The sequence below is a fragment of the Pomacea canaliculata genome, linkage group LG3 (genome assembly GCF_003073045.1).
Source record: "Pomacea canaliculata isolate SZHN2017 linkage group LG3, ASM307304v1, whole genome shotgun sequence".
In the NCBI taxonomy this organism is placed as follows: Eukaryota; Metazoa; Mollusca; class Gastropoda; order Architaenioglossa; family Ampullariidae; genus Pomacea; species Pomacea canaliculata.
In genome coordinates, this window is record NC_037592.1 from 36,558,321 (window position 1) to 36,574,983 (window position 16,663).

Consider the following 16,663-nt stretch of genomic DNA (forward strand, 5'->3'; position numbering starts at 1 on the left):
GTTCACCACAAGTTTACCTGAGATGGACATTCTATTCACTCTGACAGATAACAAGCCTGCATTATTTAACACATGATGAGAAATGAAGCATACGTTTGTAAAGGTGAAACGTTTTGTGACATATTTATTGTTTTCCATCATGTTTACTGGTACATTTAGACACATGCATATTTGCAAGCCTTCCATTCCAAAATGCAAATTTAAATTTTAAAAAGTTCCATGAATTCACACATAGCCACTTGTCACAACTTATGGATCATGTACTTGCTACACATAATCTATGTAGTTTACGCTGTCCTTAGCATGGAAATAGTTATCTAGGAAATGTCCATACATTCAATAAACAAATAATCAAAACAAGAACCTTGTATAAATCATCTGCAGATTACATTAACGTAAGAAAAGTCTTGTTTACCTGTAACATTAGACCAAGGCTGTGCAAATTCAATAGGAATACTTGAGTATTTTCTTAAACATTAAAACTGATCATCACATAAATATCAGCTTACAGTGATTATTATTGTTGACAACTTAGTAGTAAAGTAAATACATTCCTTTGCTTCAAAGAACATAATCAAACACCAGACTGTTCCTTATCTTTGGTGGTAGTGACTAAAGTATTACCGACATGGGTGTACACGCCCATTAGACACCAAGAACTTGTGTATAAATAAAAGGCAATCATATTTTCTGCAATCAAATGTGCAGTCACACATGTACAAGTTGCATATACACATTTGAATATAAGTTCACATTTGATCAAGTCTCTGTTAATGCTCAATGAACTCTTTGATCGTATCTTCCAAGAAAATTTGATCTTCATCAAGCAGTTGTTAATATTGGATAGCTCATTAACTAGAGGTTTCAATTTTAAAGATTTCTGGGGATCTTATGTGAGGGGAAGTTATAGTTTCCTCCCTTAGACCCCATGCTTATAAAAACCATGCTGCAGGAAGTGGAACTAGATGCTTCCATCTTGCTTTTGTGTCCAACATTTTAGCACCTTAGATTGTCATGATAATGATAATGCCAGAATGCTATTCTATCATAGGTATTGCAAAACAGCCAGAAAACATGCACTTAAAACAGCGAATTCTTCAGAGACACCTCTTTTCTTGTGATGTAATACAGTCACACTGGGATGCTGCCACTTGCAGATCTAGCTTTAAAGCGAGTTGTGAACCTTGTGCAAGCCCTCTATTAACCTCAACTTTTTAGGGTTTTTTTTTTTTCAAAATTTCCTTTACTGCTCTCCAAGGCCTTCAAGAATGTTATGTAAAACAACCGTGCATAACAAGACATGCAAAACTTAAAATCTGCAACCCTTGTTTTCCAGTTCAACTGTCAGTGCTTTACGTCATCCTGTTTTATGTAAGAAGCTCATATGCCTAAAACGGCACAACTGAAGGCAAACCCTGGTAGTAGTTTGACACAAAGCGCACTTGTTAACAAGAAACCAGTCATTTCCTAAAAAATATCTTTCTCTAACCAACAAAATTTTAAGACTTGAAAGCCCTGCCTGTGCTAGTATCAGCAACCGGTGACAAGGGGAGGTCAGATTTGTAGCAGTCCTGTAATACTGGACATTCAAAGGCGATGCTTCTATTTTTGCTTCAGCTTTGCCGCTAGAGCTGAATTTTCTTTCTTCATCTGCTGGTAATCTTCCGTAATCTTCTCCAGGTTGGCAAGTACCTTCTTATGACTTTCTGTCTCTATCTGCACACAGGCAACAGCACTATCAGGAAGAGAACACGAGAGAGACAAGGATTGAGGAAAACAAGATTAGGAAGCCAGTTGTCATTGTGAGTGTAAGTGTAATGAGAATGAGTGTGTGTGTGCATGCACCATGCATTAGTTGCAAGCTCTGAGACTTTGTGAGCAGTACACACTCCCTCACATGAAGGTAAATAATGAAAAAAAGCAGTTTAAGATATTACTGACAGCATGCTGTTGGGCACCCCTTTCCTAACAAACGCACAAAGAATACAGAGTGAGGGGTGGGTGGGGTAATTGGTGTTTTACGCCAAGCCAGCAACTAAGACTATATCACGCCAAGGCAGCAAGCTCTGTAAACAGATGCCACATGCAGATAAAGAGCAGCATGCCCAAGATGAGAGCTGAACCCAGGACAGCCAACCCTGACTATTGGTGACAGGTGCTAACTGTTGCACCACCGGACTGCCCCAAAAGAATACAGAGGAACTACTGTTAAAAAGGCACAGGCAAATCTGCCAACAGTTCTTACCTGGTCCTCCAGATCTCTGATCTCACGTAGGATAGCACCAGTGTCTTCCACAGTCTTTGTCAACTGCTCACAGTTCTGCCTCACAAAAAAATGAAACATGCTGAAAAACGGACACTGAAAATGCGTAAGAAATGAACTATCAAAAAAGGAGGAGAATAGTGATGAATAAAAAGGATGTAGTTCAACCATCATCAAGAGCTTCACAAACCTGTGACAATCTTAGAAAGTAATCTGTGAGTGAATCAATTATGTGTTAAAAGATTAATTAAATGGAATCAATAAAAGCAATAAGGAAATGGCTTATCTTATCATGGTTTTTTCTGCTAGTGGCAACGTTTGGGTATAGTTTAATTAGAGTGGGGACCATCAACCGTGAACTCCTTTTCTAACGGCTGGCAACATCGGCCTCTGACTGTCGCCACACCCAGGAAAAAAAACCAAAAAAACAGATCATCTTACCTCATGTAAGGCTGCTAAAAACCTGTAGGCTTTTTTCACTCCTTCATCCTTTTTGGCATCCTAGGAAATAAATATGATAGCTATCTCATCATTGTGACACATAAGGAAAATTTTAGGAAAAGATGAAAGCTGTAATGTACATTTACATATTAGATGCACAAACCCATGCACCCATATACAGGCAAATCCTTTGTTTTCTATAGTCAGGCTTTTCCATCAAACTTCTGAAACACTGAAGCCAAAAGAGGGACACGAGGAAGAGAGGAAAAATCAACTGTCGTTGCGTTCTCCAACACACATATACACACTAACATTCATCATACAGTGCTGAAAGTATATTAATATAAATTTAACTAAAATAAACACTGACCCTAAATATAAGCTCATCTGTAACTGCAAATGTTCGGTCCAGCTTCCCTGACAATGAGTTGATCTCCTTCTGGACACTCTTCGTGTCAATAAGAATCTGTAACATTCATTTGACACTCTTTAAGATCTATAACAGTTACTTGGAACACCTCTAAGTGTGTAACATGCAATACCTTTAATGAAATAATCATTTGTAACCTAGAGAAATCAGATACCACCATACTAGTATCTCATTACCAAAGGTGTTATTTGTTGGGGTTTGGTTTTTTTGTTTTTGTTTTTTTTTTTTTTTTTTTTTTTGGTAAAAGAAAGAATTCATTTGATAATCAAACCTTTTAAGATTTAGTAATTATTATTAACATACCACTGTTTTTGTATAGCACTCTGAGTTTCCCTTTAAGAGTAGGGTAAAATGACAAATAAATCACTTCTTTTTTCTTACAGATAGTATTAAAATTTCCATTATAATTATAGACTATGAAATACATAATATACTTTACACGAAAAAAAACTTTAAATAAAATTTAATGCACTTTGGTTCCATAGAAAGGCATTGTGGGTACACTGAAATGAGCACTATTTTTAGTTTTGATTGAAAATTTACCTTATCAATTTCTTGCTTCTGCTTTTTAATATTGGCCACGATTTCCATTATCTTTCGTGTATAAGCTGATCTGTTGACATCTTTGGTCATCCGTTCATATTCTGATTGCTGGAAAAATAATTGGACAATCTGGATAGTTATATATTATATACAAATATCTTTTGAAAAATAATATATATATCCCCTCTCACCAACAAAAGTGACTGTTGTAAACAGTTGTATCCTAAAAAAAAAACCAGTGATGGTATAAAACAGACTGTTTATGTTCCTAGGTAAATGACAGTGAACACTTGTCACTGTGACTAATGTGAAAACAGATGAATCTACTGCTAATCAAGTGTGAGAGAGCAGTTAAGTGTGTGTCAATGTGAAAAAATGTAATAAATATGTATCAGTGCAACCCAACTTTCTGCAAATGAACACATAACTCAGTAGCTCTGTAACCTTGTGGTAACCATGCTTGACTTTATGACAAGCTTTCAGTTTCAGCCTTACTTTGGCTTGTGACTAGAAAATATCCAACGCATGTACTCTCCTGACCTTACTCCCTTGCTGTAGACATGGTCAACCACTAGCGACTTGACAATGAGACCCTTACTTTCACCTTTTAAACATGGGGCACTGCAATGCAATGACATGGCCAACTAGTCTAAAATCTGTGAACCAGGTACTGACCAGCTGCTTGTAGAGGTCGTCTTTCTGCCGTGCTTCATCAGCCACCTCTTTCATCTTGGCTCGGAATATTTTTATTGCTTCTAGTTGCTTCTGTGCTTCAGACTGACAATAAAACCAAAAAATTATTTCAACATGGTTCATTTAGCGACTCCCATTGTTCTGTAACAACTGCATAGTGCATACAAATGAGATTTGGGAAGCGGGGGGTGAATTGGTGTAACGAAGGCTATATCACGGCATGGCAGCCAGTCCTGTAAACAGATGCCACAGGCAGAGAAAGAACAGCATGCCTGATACCAGATCTGAACCTAGGACAGCCAACCTTCACTGTATTGGTGTAACCGTTGAGCCACCAGACTGCCTATACAAGCGAGAGAGGGAGAGAGGGAAAGTGCATGTGTGCATGCATATATGGATGGGCATGTGTGCTTCCAGCATGTATATTGAACAATCATCATTTAGCCATTCTCTCAGAAAATCCAAATAAATTATCAAAATGCTTACTTCTCGCTGAGAACTCAGTTGGCGGAGTTTTCTATATTGGTCTATGAGAGGAGCCCTGTGCTTTTCCCATTGTGTTGCCAGGTTAAGCAGACGCTGTGCACTACTCTCCACAACAGCCTGCAAGCCAGCCAACATTAAATCAAGAGCTCCCACAAAAAGTACACATGTTAAGAAATGACAAGCAAACTACTTTCTGTTAAACTCAGCATCATCCTATAATGCTCTGTTATAATTTTGTTTTTCAAAAGTGTGAAGCAAATACCTAGCAGCATCTCCCCACCTGGAGTTTGGCGATGTTGTTTTGTGCATCAGGCAGCAGGTCTAGCGTGCGTTTCTTTACTTGTAATGCTTCCTCTCTCTCTTGGGTTTGCTGACCCTCCAACGCTATCACCTCCTCCATTTGCTGCTTGCTGGCAGCCATTTTGCGCATGCTGACATCCAGGTGCTCAAGCTGCGACATCAGTTGACTCAATTCCTCCCGCAATCCTGTAGCCTCTTCCTCCCATTTACGTTGTGTCTCCTGCATGGCAAAACCTGGGAGGTCAAATCTTCTCTACCAAGTTCCAAATCCATCATTCCAGAGATTCAGGCTTATTTTAATCCTTATTCAAGCACCTCAACAAACTTTCTCGTCACTAAAAAGCAATGACAAGGATTTAGGCTTAATTAAATAATTGGCTTTTTAATCCTTAATCAAGCTCCTTAATAGACTTTCTCAAGTCACTTCAAAGTGATGACCTACATCTGTGCTTGAAAATGTGCAGTCATGCTCGGAATTACAACAAAGAAAAACAATAGCTATTACAAGGTGAAGTTTTTGAGAAGCCATAAAATGCACTAATTAAAGTTTTTTTTCTTTACTTTATGGCACACAATTCAGAGCACCTTGCCTAATATTTTCACTTATAATAAATTACTTCCATTGAACATTCACTCCTGTTCCACAAAGTCCAGAAACTGGCATTTTTACCTCCTCTGTGTCTTTAGATACAGCTGCTCCCCCAATCTGTGCCAGCGTCTTCTCATCATCCTGTTAAAGCAGAGAAAAGTATTCTTCATTAAAGAAAAGAACAGTTTTAAAAAATCTGAATATTAAAATATAAATTTCTGGCGGATTTTGACAGAAGCTTTTAGAGTGAAATATTATTTCACTATGACAGTTGAGATGAATTACCAGGCACCAGCACATAGCAATGGACTGCAATAAAGGCATATAATTGTAGGAAGGAGTACTAAATACTGTCCTGAAGCTTAAATGGTTAAGTAACCACAAAATTTTATATGATGACTGAAATCCCACAAAGTGGTGAGCAAACTCTACAGCTCCATCCTTTTTACCTAAGTCTATTGCATTTTTCAATTAGTTTTCTAAAGCAGAACTTTCTACACATCCATCACATTCAAATGTGTTTTTTTAGCATATTTTCATACCAAATAATAATCAAGGACAAGTTATTTTTAGTGGAAATGCATTAACTTACCTTGCTGTAGAGAAGTTTTTCTGTATGAGCAAATCGCGAGCCCTTCATCTTTGCAGCTGGGCGAGCATTCTGACCCACGATGCTCATGGCATGCTGGAGGTCACGAACAGCCTCCAAAACATTCTCCCCTTCTCGCTGCTTGCCATCTTGCTGAAGGCGATCACTTAGCATCTTTCGTATCCTCTCTCGTTTTCGTGCCTTGTAATCCTGCATGCATAGAATGTATAGAATACAATCACCAATAAACCCACAGTTGAAAGCACGCACAGGTGACATAATAAATACACATTTCTATCCCTCGGGTGAGCCAGATTTTAGGAAAAAAATCTCTGCCACGCAAGTTTTCTTGCCTTTTAAAAATATAACGAGCATGAGCTCTACTGCATTTAAAACTTTTCACATTTTCAGGAGTGGGTTGGCGGAAGGCAAGGCGCTGGGCCAAACTACAGTCCCCTGTAAACCAAAGCATACGTGGACGGCTATTACGATGCCTTCGAGCAGGATCCGTCTCTGAGGCGATTTCATTTAAAACTGAGGTGAACAGCTTAGCAGGCTGCAACGTGGGATCATTGCCAAGTCGAAATTAAAACTGGAACTTCGGAGAAGGCCCCGCCCCACAGATTTTTTTTTAAACCATCTGTTTCTTTCAAACCAGTCTTAAACAACCAAGAAACACTTCTGTCTATATTTTTTATTTTCCTGGTGTTTTGTATATTTGTTCACTTTATTTTTTCTTCTTTTGTTTTTTTTTCTGCGCAATGAGCATTCTTCGGAATGGATACCTGCGCATTACAAATCGACATCATCATCAGTGAAGGAAAAAACTTCGGGAGCGTGACGTCAGCGACTTTGCGGATGACATCAGCCTGTTGTCCCACAAGCAGCAACACGCACAGACAAAGCTCACTCGGCTCTCAGAAGAAGCAGCGATGACTGGCCTGACCATCAACATCAAAAAGACGGAGGTAATGCGGGTCAACAACAAGCAAGAAGCTCCACTCCAACTACATTGGGAACCTATTACAGAGTCTGTTTCGCCTACCTTGGCAGCTTAGTCAGCAAAAGATGGAGGTGCAGATGAAGATGCAAGAAACCGAATAAACAAAGCCAGGCTTGCATTCCACACCCTGCGACCTATCTGGAACTCCAAGGCTTTATCTCTACACACCAAGATCCGCATCTTCAAATGTAAAGTCAGTCCTTTTATATGGATCTGAGAATGTCTCGGGGTGTGACAAACACCATCAGATTCAATCATTCGTCAACAGATGTCTTCGCCACATCATCACATCAGATGGCCCGAGAAGATCTCAAATATAGACCTGTGGGAGAGGACCAACCAAGACCCTGCCAGCCAAGACATCAAGGATCAGTCACACCTTGGGAAATCCAGCCGAAACTTTAACAAGACAAGCTCTGGATTGGAACCCACAGGGTAGGCGCAGGGTTGGAAGACCCAGAGAGATGTGGAGGAGATCAGTCCACAGAGAGGAGGAGGCAGCTGGCATGACCCAACTGGAAAGGGACGCCCAGAACCGGGTACGATGGCGGGGTGTAGCTGCAGTCCTATGCTCCATTGGGGGCGACTAGGAGCTAGATGAATATGCTGTGGAAATGTGTGCGTTTCAAGGCAAAGTAAACATATTCCGCTCATTTTCCAAAGGTAGAGGTGATTTCTAACCACTGCTAAACCAAGCACATTCTGCAATTGTAATAAAACTAACCTAATGCGATCTGATTATCGATAAAGATTACCATAAGCCATGATATCCAGGAATCTAAAAAGCATTATAGATAAGTACAATAAACAAATGTTCTTTACTGGGATACAAAGCAGTTTAATTCTGAATTTTAAATAAGAACCTTTTGAGAAAGCCTTGAAGCAAGTCCAGAACTGTTCCATTCATTATCCCACTCCTGCTGAGTTGCTACTTCTAAAGCTGTAGCCTCCAAGACAGATGGCCCTGTGTCAACATGTCTAGGCAGCTGGTTTGTCAGGTAAGGTAGGTATTCGCTGTAATACCGACGCTGCTCTGTGCATCACACATCAGTAGGCAATCAAAGCTATCACATGCTTCTGGTATAATCCAGCATTAATGAGTGACAAAATTGTATATCAAACCAACACTTACCATACCACCAAACCGTGATAAAGACATGCTTCTCTCCTTTTCTGGTACATTCTGGGGTATTTCGGACGGTTCCCACATCCCAGCGCAACGCGGTTCGCGGACCAGTGAAAAATATTTGATTAAAAAAAGAAGACTGGTTTACAACTTAAAATAAAATAGCCAAAGATAAAAAAGATTGAAACAATTTTAACATTTACTACAATGGTCAGACAAAAATAAAACATTCTAAAAATAAAGTTACAATGAGCAAATAGCAACTTAGCGTCTTAATAAGTTTTCGCAGAAGATGATTATACAACGTAAATGTTAATGTGCAACTGTTTGCCTCTCCGTTTTCGCTGTCAGCGAACCGCGTTGCACTAGGATGTGGAAACCGTCCGAACTACCCATGTCTAGCGCGCAACGGAGCGAGCTACACAATGGGTCCCTGTCATCGTTCCCAGAGGCTAGAGAACCGGTAATAGCGATGCGAATCGGGTGGATTGCCTTCGTCGATTGTGTCGGGCGTGTGTGTCTGTAAGCGTGTCTGTGAGAGCGAATCCTGCAGCGCTCGATTGCGTAATGCGACATGGACTATGGATAAAAAAAGGTTTTTTTTAAAAAAAAGTTTTTTCAGAGATATTTGTCATTTATATGTTGCCTTCAAGGGGCGGAGCGCTGTCAATGCTACTGCATCACATTTCATCATTTTCACACTAAATGCAGTCACGAAAACTTAGAATGATGCCAAAACAAGGAACAAACAAAACAACACCAATATTATAAAATTAAAAAGAAAAACCTCTGCAAATTTTCCACACAAATATAGATGAAAATTATTTTATTTTAGAATACAAGATGTTCTTCATTACATCTTCTAAAGCCAGCCCCCTTCCCCTATTTCAGACATCTGCGAAATAATTATGATGAAATACACAATCTTGGACTCATTGAACTTGCCCGTTAGCACACACCTGATAATGCGAATTAAGTGGCTCACCTTTTGGCAGTTTGACTGCGAGATTTGCCACATTACTTGGCAGAGACATATGGCAGGAATGAAAAAAGCGCATTGACTGACTCCCTGCAAAAGTCCAGTTAACAAAATTCTTTTATGGTTGTTTTTTTTTATGGTGGGAATCAAAGTATTCAGCATTTTAAAATGTTACCAACCCTACAGGCACGATGTCCTGCTGTAGCTACTGTCTAGAAGCGTATCGTTTCTCTAAGCTGTTCATGAAACATTTCCAAATTGGAATCACAATGCAGTTGCACTGAATCATGAAATGATCATCTGTCTCTGCCCATCTCATGTCTTGAGATGATCATTTGTGCCTGTCTACTCCATATCATGAAATGATCATCACTTACAGCTGTCTGCTCCATGCTGGTTTTTAATGTTTGACAGGCTAAAAATCAGCTACTTGCTAAGCTAAATAAAGACTTCTAGGGGTGTGTCATCCTATAAAAGTGAACATCAAGGTTTCTTTTGTACCAAGACATTTATACATTTTTATGACTTCATACAAGCTGCCACCAAAGCTCTAGAGTCTTGACCAATGGACGAATGACTGAAAATATTACGCTGAGTGGGTATCTTAAACAATGTCATGGAACAATATTTTGGCTTCACTGTCGCCGACTCATCAAGATAAACTTGAACTTCTGAAGAACAGTGAAGTCCATGCCGCACCTCTCTGTGCCATCCTGGAAGCTTGCTGCGGATACGTATCCCTTGCTGCTTCAGATATGTTGGTAACCAAGGCAGACCAAGCTGAGCATCAATCTCACTGCTAACAGCTCTGTGTAGTAAAACTGATGATCCTGAAACGCAGCATAAAACAACCAACAGCACTGTAAAGCTGCTAATAAGTATATATATATTAGTGTGTGCATCCATATATACAGAAATGTACATAATATCTTCCTTTTATAAGCTGTGTATAGTGGAAAATTGTACTTGAAGTAAATGACTCGTGCAGTCTTGTCTTTCTCCTTAAAGCAATTTTTCTAACTTAAACCCGTGACACAACCCTACCTTTCTAGAAATCTACTTTAACAATAACAGGCTGTAAATAAATAAGAAACAGTAACCGAAGCATTTAAGAACATTATCATATTGTAAGACAATGGGCAATCTAGTTCCTATATGAGAGGCACTTTTTGAGCACCAAGGAAATCTAATCATGTGAGTAAATTTTGAAAGAAATATCTAGTTTAAACTGTGAACATTATGGATGTTGTTCTATGTCATCCGATACAGAGACTTTAAATAACCTGGACGGCCAACTCAAGACGGCATGGAAGAGTAAGTTACTGACAGGCAAAAGTACACTGTCCTACCACTTCTCACAAGAGCTTTTCGCCAGTCTTTATTATCTACTCTTATGCGGAAAAATGATAAACCTTTGTGTCGACTTTTGCAAGCATGGGATCCTGGAATCGCACAGTTAATTCCTGGCATCTCAAAATAAAAACGACGATAGCTCTGCGACACACTGTGCAAAGCGAAACCGGAAAAGGCGAAGCATTAACAGTCCAGCGTTGGCTGAGTTGGCTGTCCATATTATTTAAAGTCTCTGTCTGATAGTAGTTATGCAGCTGATCACTAACTGATTCAACGGTTTACTGATTCGACCAAATTGATTTTGACTATGAACAAGTCAATTTAGCCATAACCCTTAGTCAATTTGTCAATTTGACTACAACCTTAAACCACAGCTCTGAGCAGATTCCAACGCCAAGTACAGAAGTAACTATTCAGTGTAATACCAAATTTGCTGCTAGTTGGTTGTAAACAAAACTACTTTTTTTTCAAGACAAATTAGTCATGTGATATTTGTAGGTCAGCCACCATCATTACAAAATGAAAAATGGACACTGTTCAAAGTATTGTGGCGCATGGATGTCTGTGTATAAGCAAGAAAAAATTCATTCATTGCTTAGTTCAATTTTTGCAATGGCAGGGCAGTCGCCATGACAGTGCCATTACGATCAAAGCGGGCCCGTTTAGTGCGACAACACAGCACATCCTAAGTAGGCATGTGTGTGAAACATAGGCTACCATGCAGTGTTAGAAAAAAGTCCTTCACATATTGAGGTACATGCAAATGGAGACCATACTTAAATATACTGACATCCCAAAAAAAACCCATTACTTCTACAAAGTGAAATCTCACATGCATGCACACTAAATGACCCAGGTTGATGTGTGTATGTCAACCAATGACAATTAAGATGACTACATCAAAATTCATTTATTTTGTGGATGATGAAGTGGTTGAATTGACCAGCCCCCATTTACCTAAAGGTTCATCTGCAGTCTGTGACGTATCCTTCGGAAGTTTTTCCACTAGAAACATAAAGATTTTGCGGATATCAGACTCATTAGAATACAAGAAGGTCTGGTAACCAAGGTCACTGCCTTTGTAGCCCATTTCCTGCAACAGAATCGGTTGCTTTTTAGTTTATGCACTGCGGTGGATCCATACCTATGTATGCATATATGAACTATCGCAATTGATTTTTTACGTATTATAGTCCATAAAAAAACAAATATCAATTTTGCCTAAAAACATATTTTTTCTTATTTGTGAAGAAGACAATTAGTGCTCTAAGTAAGACAATAATTTTAATGGTGTTATTACTCAAAACTACAAGCTATTCTAGCACGCTGAACGCTACTTTCTTGCTTGGTTTTAATGCCCAAGACCAGTTTTTTGCTTCATCTAGCGGAAACCGGTCGAATCAGACTTCTTCACAAAAAGAAGTAGTTCCACTTAATTTTTTCTGTCTTAAAGATTTTTTTCGAAGATGTAACTATGTTTCAATTGAAAAAAGACTGGCTTGCATTAAATCATAAACTTTTTGGGGATGCCAACTTTGGCAGCTGTGTGGACGAAGCTATCGCCATTTGTGTATCAACTAGCGGGAACCGGTCCACCCAGCTTCTGACATATTTTTTTCGAAGATTTAAGCATGTCTTAATTCACAATGAGTCTGGTTTGCATTACAATATCCATTTTGGGGGGTGCCAACTTTGGCAAGTTTAACGGGTGTGTGCACGACGCTATCGCCATTTCTGTACATTACATAACGTATTAGGAAGGCCAACTCTGATTGGCTAGTTTCAATGGTCAGGTTGACACCCTACCGCCATGTTTACTTTCAGCGACCTTGAGCCGATCGGAGCAGACATCTTTAAATGAAGTAGATCTGCCTACTTTTTTCTGTCTTACAGATGTTTTTCGAAGATTTAAGCATATCTTAATTGAAATGAGACTGGCTTGCATTAGATTATAAACTTTTTGGGATGCCAAGCCACGCTACTTATTTTCTCATTGCCTCCCCCACGCGACTCAGGCAACTTCGCAATTTCGGGTGTAACAAAAGTTTCAATGGTCAGTTTGACACCTATACCGCCATTTTTACTATCAGCGACCTGTCCACCCAGATTTCTTTACATAAAATAGGTCTGCCTAATTCTTTTCCTCGATCTTAAAGAATTTTAGTCTTTTCCCCCGAAGATTCAAGCATGTCTCAATTGAAATGAGACTGGCTTGCATTAGATCATAAACTTTTAGGGGATGTCCACTTGGGCAAGTTTACATGGGCTGTGCGCACGACGCGATCGCCGTTTTTGCATCAATTAACTAGCGGGAACTGGTTCACCCAGATTTCTTTACATAAAGTAATAGGTCCGCCTAATTTATTTAATTTATTCACAATGGCTTGCAGTAGAATCTAAACTTTTTAGGGATGCCAACTTTAATTGACTAGTTTCAATGGTCATGTAGGCACCCTACTGCCATTGTTAGTATCAACTTCCGGGAACCGATCGGAGCAGACGTCTTGACATGAAGCATGTCGGCCTATTGTTTTTTCTCTATCTTATACAATTTTTATAAAGATTTAAGTATGTCTTAATTCACAGCGAGATAGGCTTTCGTTAGAAAATGAACGGATTGGGATGCCAGCTTTGATTGGCTAGTTTAAAAGGTCACATGACGCCATCTTTTGAATTTCATTAAGGCAGGGGTGGGCAATTAATTTTCCCAAGGGGCCGCATGAGAAATTGGGATTGATTTTAGAGGGCCGGATTTATATAGTTAACTCAGTTTTACCCAATACTGTCTATATAAGATATATACTGGCGGGCAGACCAGCGGGCGGGCGGGCGGGCCGGTCAGGAGGCGGGCCTTTGCCCAGGTCTGCCTTAAGGGAAGCTGGCGACACCCCAACTTTGTTAAAATTCAGATGTAGGTTCACCTAATCTTTTCTCTATTTTATATATACCACACGTTTATTATTATTAAAATCAACCTGCTGTTAGGTTACAATTTAAGGCTGATTTTGGCATAGCTGTGTATTTTTGCAAGTGGTAGTCTGAGTTTTGAGCTAAAACATGGTCTTCCTTAGCTCGCAGAAGTCTTTGACTGAACTAAACTTGTACTTGCTCCTGTCATTGATTAACTGCACAAACCCATTCCAAACTCTGCACTGCATAACTTCCAATGCATTGTCTGGTGTACTTCTGCATTCCACTATCCTTGCCTGATGGTCCATGAGCTGGCAGCTTCAGGTTGCAACGTCCTCTCTACTGCTGCTTGGCATTGGAAACCTCACTGTCTATAACAGTGTTATAGAACAAGTCAAACTTTGCTATAAGGCTGTCCACCTTGGCAGGGACACTAAGACCCATTGCCAGTAATGTTACTATTGCCAGTAATGGACTACCAGTCCAAGGCAAGGTCTATAGGTCACAGTTAGCTTCTAACTTCCACAGCCCCTACAAAACCTCACTGCCTTAAGTTCTAAGTATCCATGCCAGGACAATAAAGCCTGCCACATGTGCATTGGTCCTGTGTGGTCTTTGACAGACTGGTTGATCTCTACCTTGCTGCACACAGCATGATCCATACTACTATATACAATGTTCCATTCTACTATAGTAAGCTTTCCATCTCCGAGGTGAGACTGTACATGGACTGTACAGTTGATGGCAAAAGCCTGTCCTATATGGGCTGCTGGTCAAAGTGTCTATGGTTTGCTTTCAGCACAGTATGAATTATGTGAAATTCTGCTGTGAACTGTTACTTTATACTACCTCCTTGTGCTCTCTCTTAACTTCTCTCTTCCAACTAGCTCCCAACAAACTTCTTGTTTATAACCACCAAAGGGGGCACTTAAGCCATCAGAAAACAGTACTAATGGGGTCCACCTCATGGATGGCTAAGTACGGCCTACTGCCTCCTCACCACAATCACTCTATTCCCTCTGAACCAAAGTAAACATCAAGCCAAACGGCACTGCTGATCATCATGGCCATCAGCATGTATTTAAGCCAGCCTTTACCACACACACGCACTTCAAGTTGAACAACAACTGTTATTATGATCCTCATATTATAAATGACTATTACTATGTTGAAAAGTATGCTTTACCTGAATATAGTTAGCAAGTGATGCACCCATCCGAAAACGGGCTGACATCCCTGGAGGAAGAGTTGTAGGAAGGTCAGCATCAGGACTGATGAAACGGATGCAGTGTACAGCAGCAGAGACAATTAGTTCCGTGCTGAACTGTCTTAAGCTGTGCACATCCTCCTCTATGTCACTGTTTAGATAACAGTATTTAATATTATGAACAGCAATATTATTTATTCTTAGCAAGAGTAGCTCTTAATTTCCTCTGCATACTCTAGCACAACAAAGCTTCCCGTCCTTCCCAAAGTTAAATATTTTTGACATTATTCACTTGTATACCCCACATGCCTCGTTTGCTTCATTCTGTCTCAAACATGAGCTTTCAATCTGTCAAGTTTAGAAATGAACATCAAGACTAGCAGTGTTTGACTATTTTGCTACATTGATGCCATACTCAAATAAAGCAGCTGAACAAAGGTTGACAATAAAAGCACAGCTAGATGAACTAGCAGTTAAAATCAACGCAGATATCCAAGCTAGCTTTAAATATCCTTCAAATGTCTGTGTTGCATGCTGTAATAAATTGCAGTTTATACAGTGCTTGAGGAATGTTCATGTGGTTGTTTGGTCAACTAAATAGTTGTTAAAGATGCCTTATCCAGGCCAACTCCATAAAAATACTGCTATAGACTTCAATGATGATCAACAAGGAGATGACTGTGTCTTGCATTTAGAATGGTGCTGTTGTATTTAAGTTTCCAGGTGGATCGAGTTGTGGACAGGTCTTTTTATTTTTAAGACTTGCAGGTTTTGTTGTTGTTTTTTGTTTTTTTGTTTGTTTTTTTGTACAAACAAACATGTACGTGGACGTTAAGATTAGAAATAATGTGCCGCAAACTCTGCATGAGATTTCTAGCAGTAGCTGAAAATCCGACACGAAACGTCAACAATTAGAAAAGTGCTAATGCAGGAACATAGATTTTGGACCAAATGTGTTAATCGGGTGTCACGCACAGCATCATATTATGGTGATTAAACAAATGTGTCGGTTTCGATCTCACTGAACTGAGAAGAGTGGAGTTAAGCAGGTTGAACAGAGGGGAGTGGGGCGTAGTTGAGTGCCATTAATAAACTGCGATATAGGGGACAGTTTAGTTTCTTGCATCGATTATAATTAGGAACGGCAGGAATAGTGAATAGCGCACATGCAACATGATTTTTCTTTCCCTGTTTGGTGATTACAGTCACAAAATTAGCTTACCAGCCGACAGAACGAAGAGAATGGATAATAATACGGTCCACCTCCTCCATCTTGATCAGTCATGTGACGAGAAATGTAAGCCGTTTGCGACCGAAGATATTTAGGAATGGAACAAATACAAGTCAGCTGTGAAGCGGGGCAGATTTTGCTGGCACACATTGTCAAGGCATACACTTTTTATTGAGACTGAGAGAGACACAGAACCAGAAGAAACATTGTTGTGGAATAGCAATTACAAACACATTTTTTCACTCGTTTTAACAAATATAACATCCTCCTAGCTCCAACTCAAACGAAGCTGAATCGAAAGTTAGTTCAAGTCCATCGATAGAAAAAAAAAAAGTGAAAGGAAAGCGCATATATTGTTTTTCTTTGGTTTATATGTAGCAAAATAACCCCACAAATCTTAAAACACTTCCTGTTTCCATGCCAATCTTGATGTTATCATTAACCACCACTGAAATACGAATGCTAGTGTATTTGCTTTCAAGGCAGTTCTTTTTCTACTTCAAATGCATTACAAAATATA

General features: G+C 39.5%; 1 protein-coding gene across 1 annotated transcript; it reads right to left on the reverse strand.

Annotated features, from left to right (window-relative positions):
• Positions 1-100: 100 nt before the first annotated feature.
• Positions 101-16,209, reverse strand: LOC112558736 (coiled-coil domain-containing protein 22 homolog). Its single transcript, XM_025229363.1, has 17 exons — positions 16,135-16,209; positions 14,892-15,063; positions 11,753-11,888; positions 10,142-10,272; position 9,622; positions 9,449-9,532; positions 8,201-8,370; positions 6,338-6,544; positions 5,827-5,886; positions 5,137-5,376; positions 4,857-4,973; positions 4,353-4,454; positions 3,678-3,785; positions 3,075-3,170; positions 2,705-2,764; positions 2,246-2,320; positions 101-1,716 (listed from the first exon to the last, which is right to left on the reverse strand). The coding sequence occupies exons 1-17, from the start codon at positions 16,182-16,184 to the stop codon at positions 1,603-1,605; spliced, it is 1,923 nt and encodes a 640-aa protein (XP_025085148.1). The 5' UTR covers positions 16,185-16,209; the 3' UTR covers positions 101-1,602.
• Between the last annotated feature and the right edge of the window lie 454 nt (positions 16,210-16,663).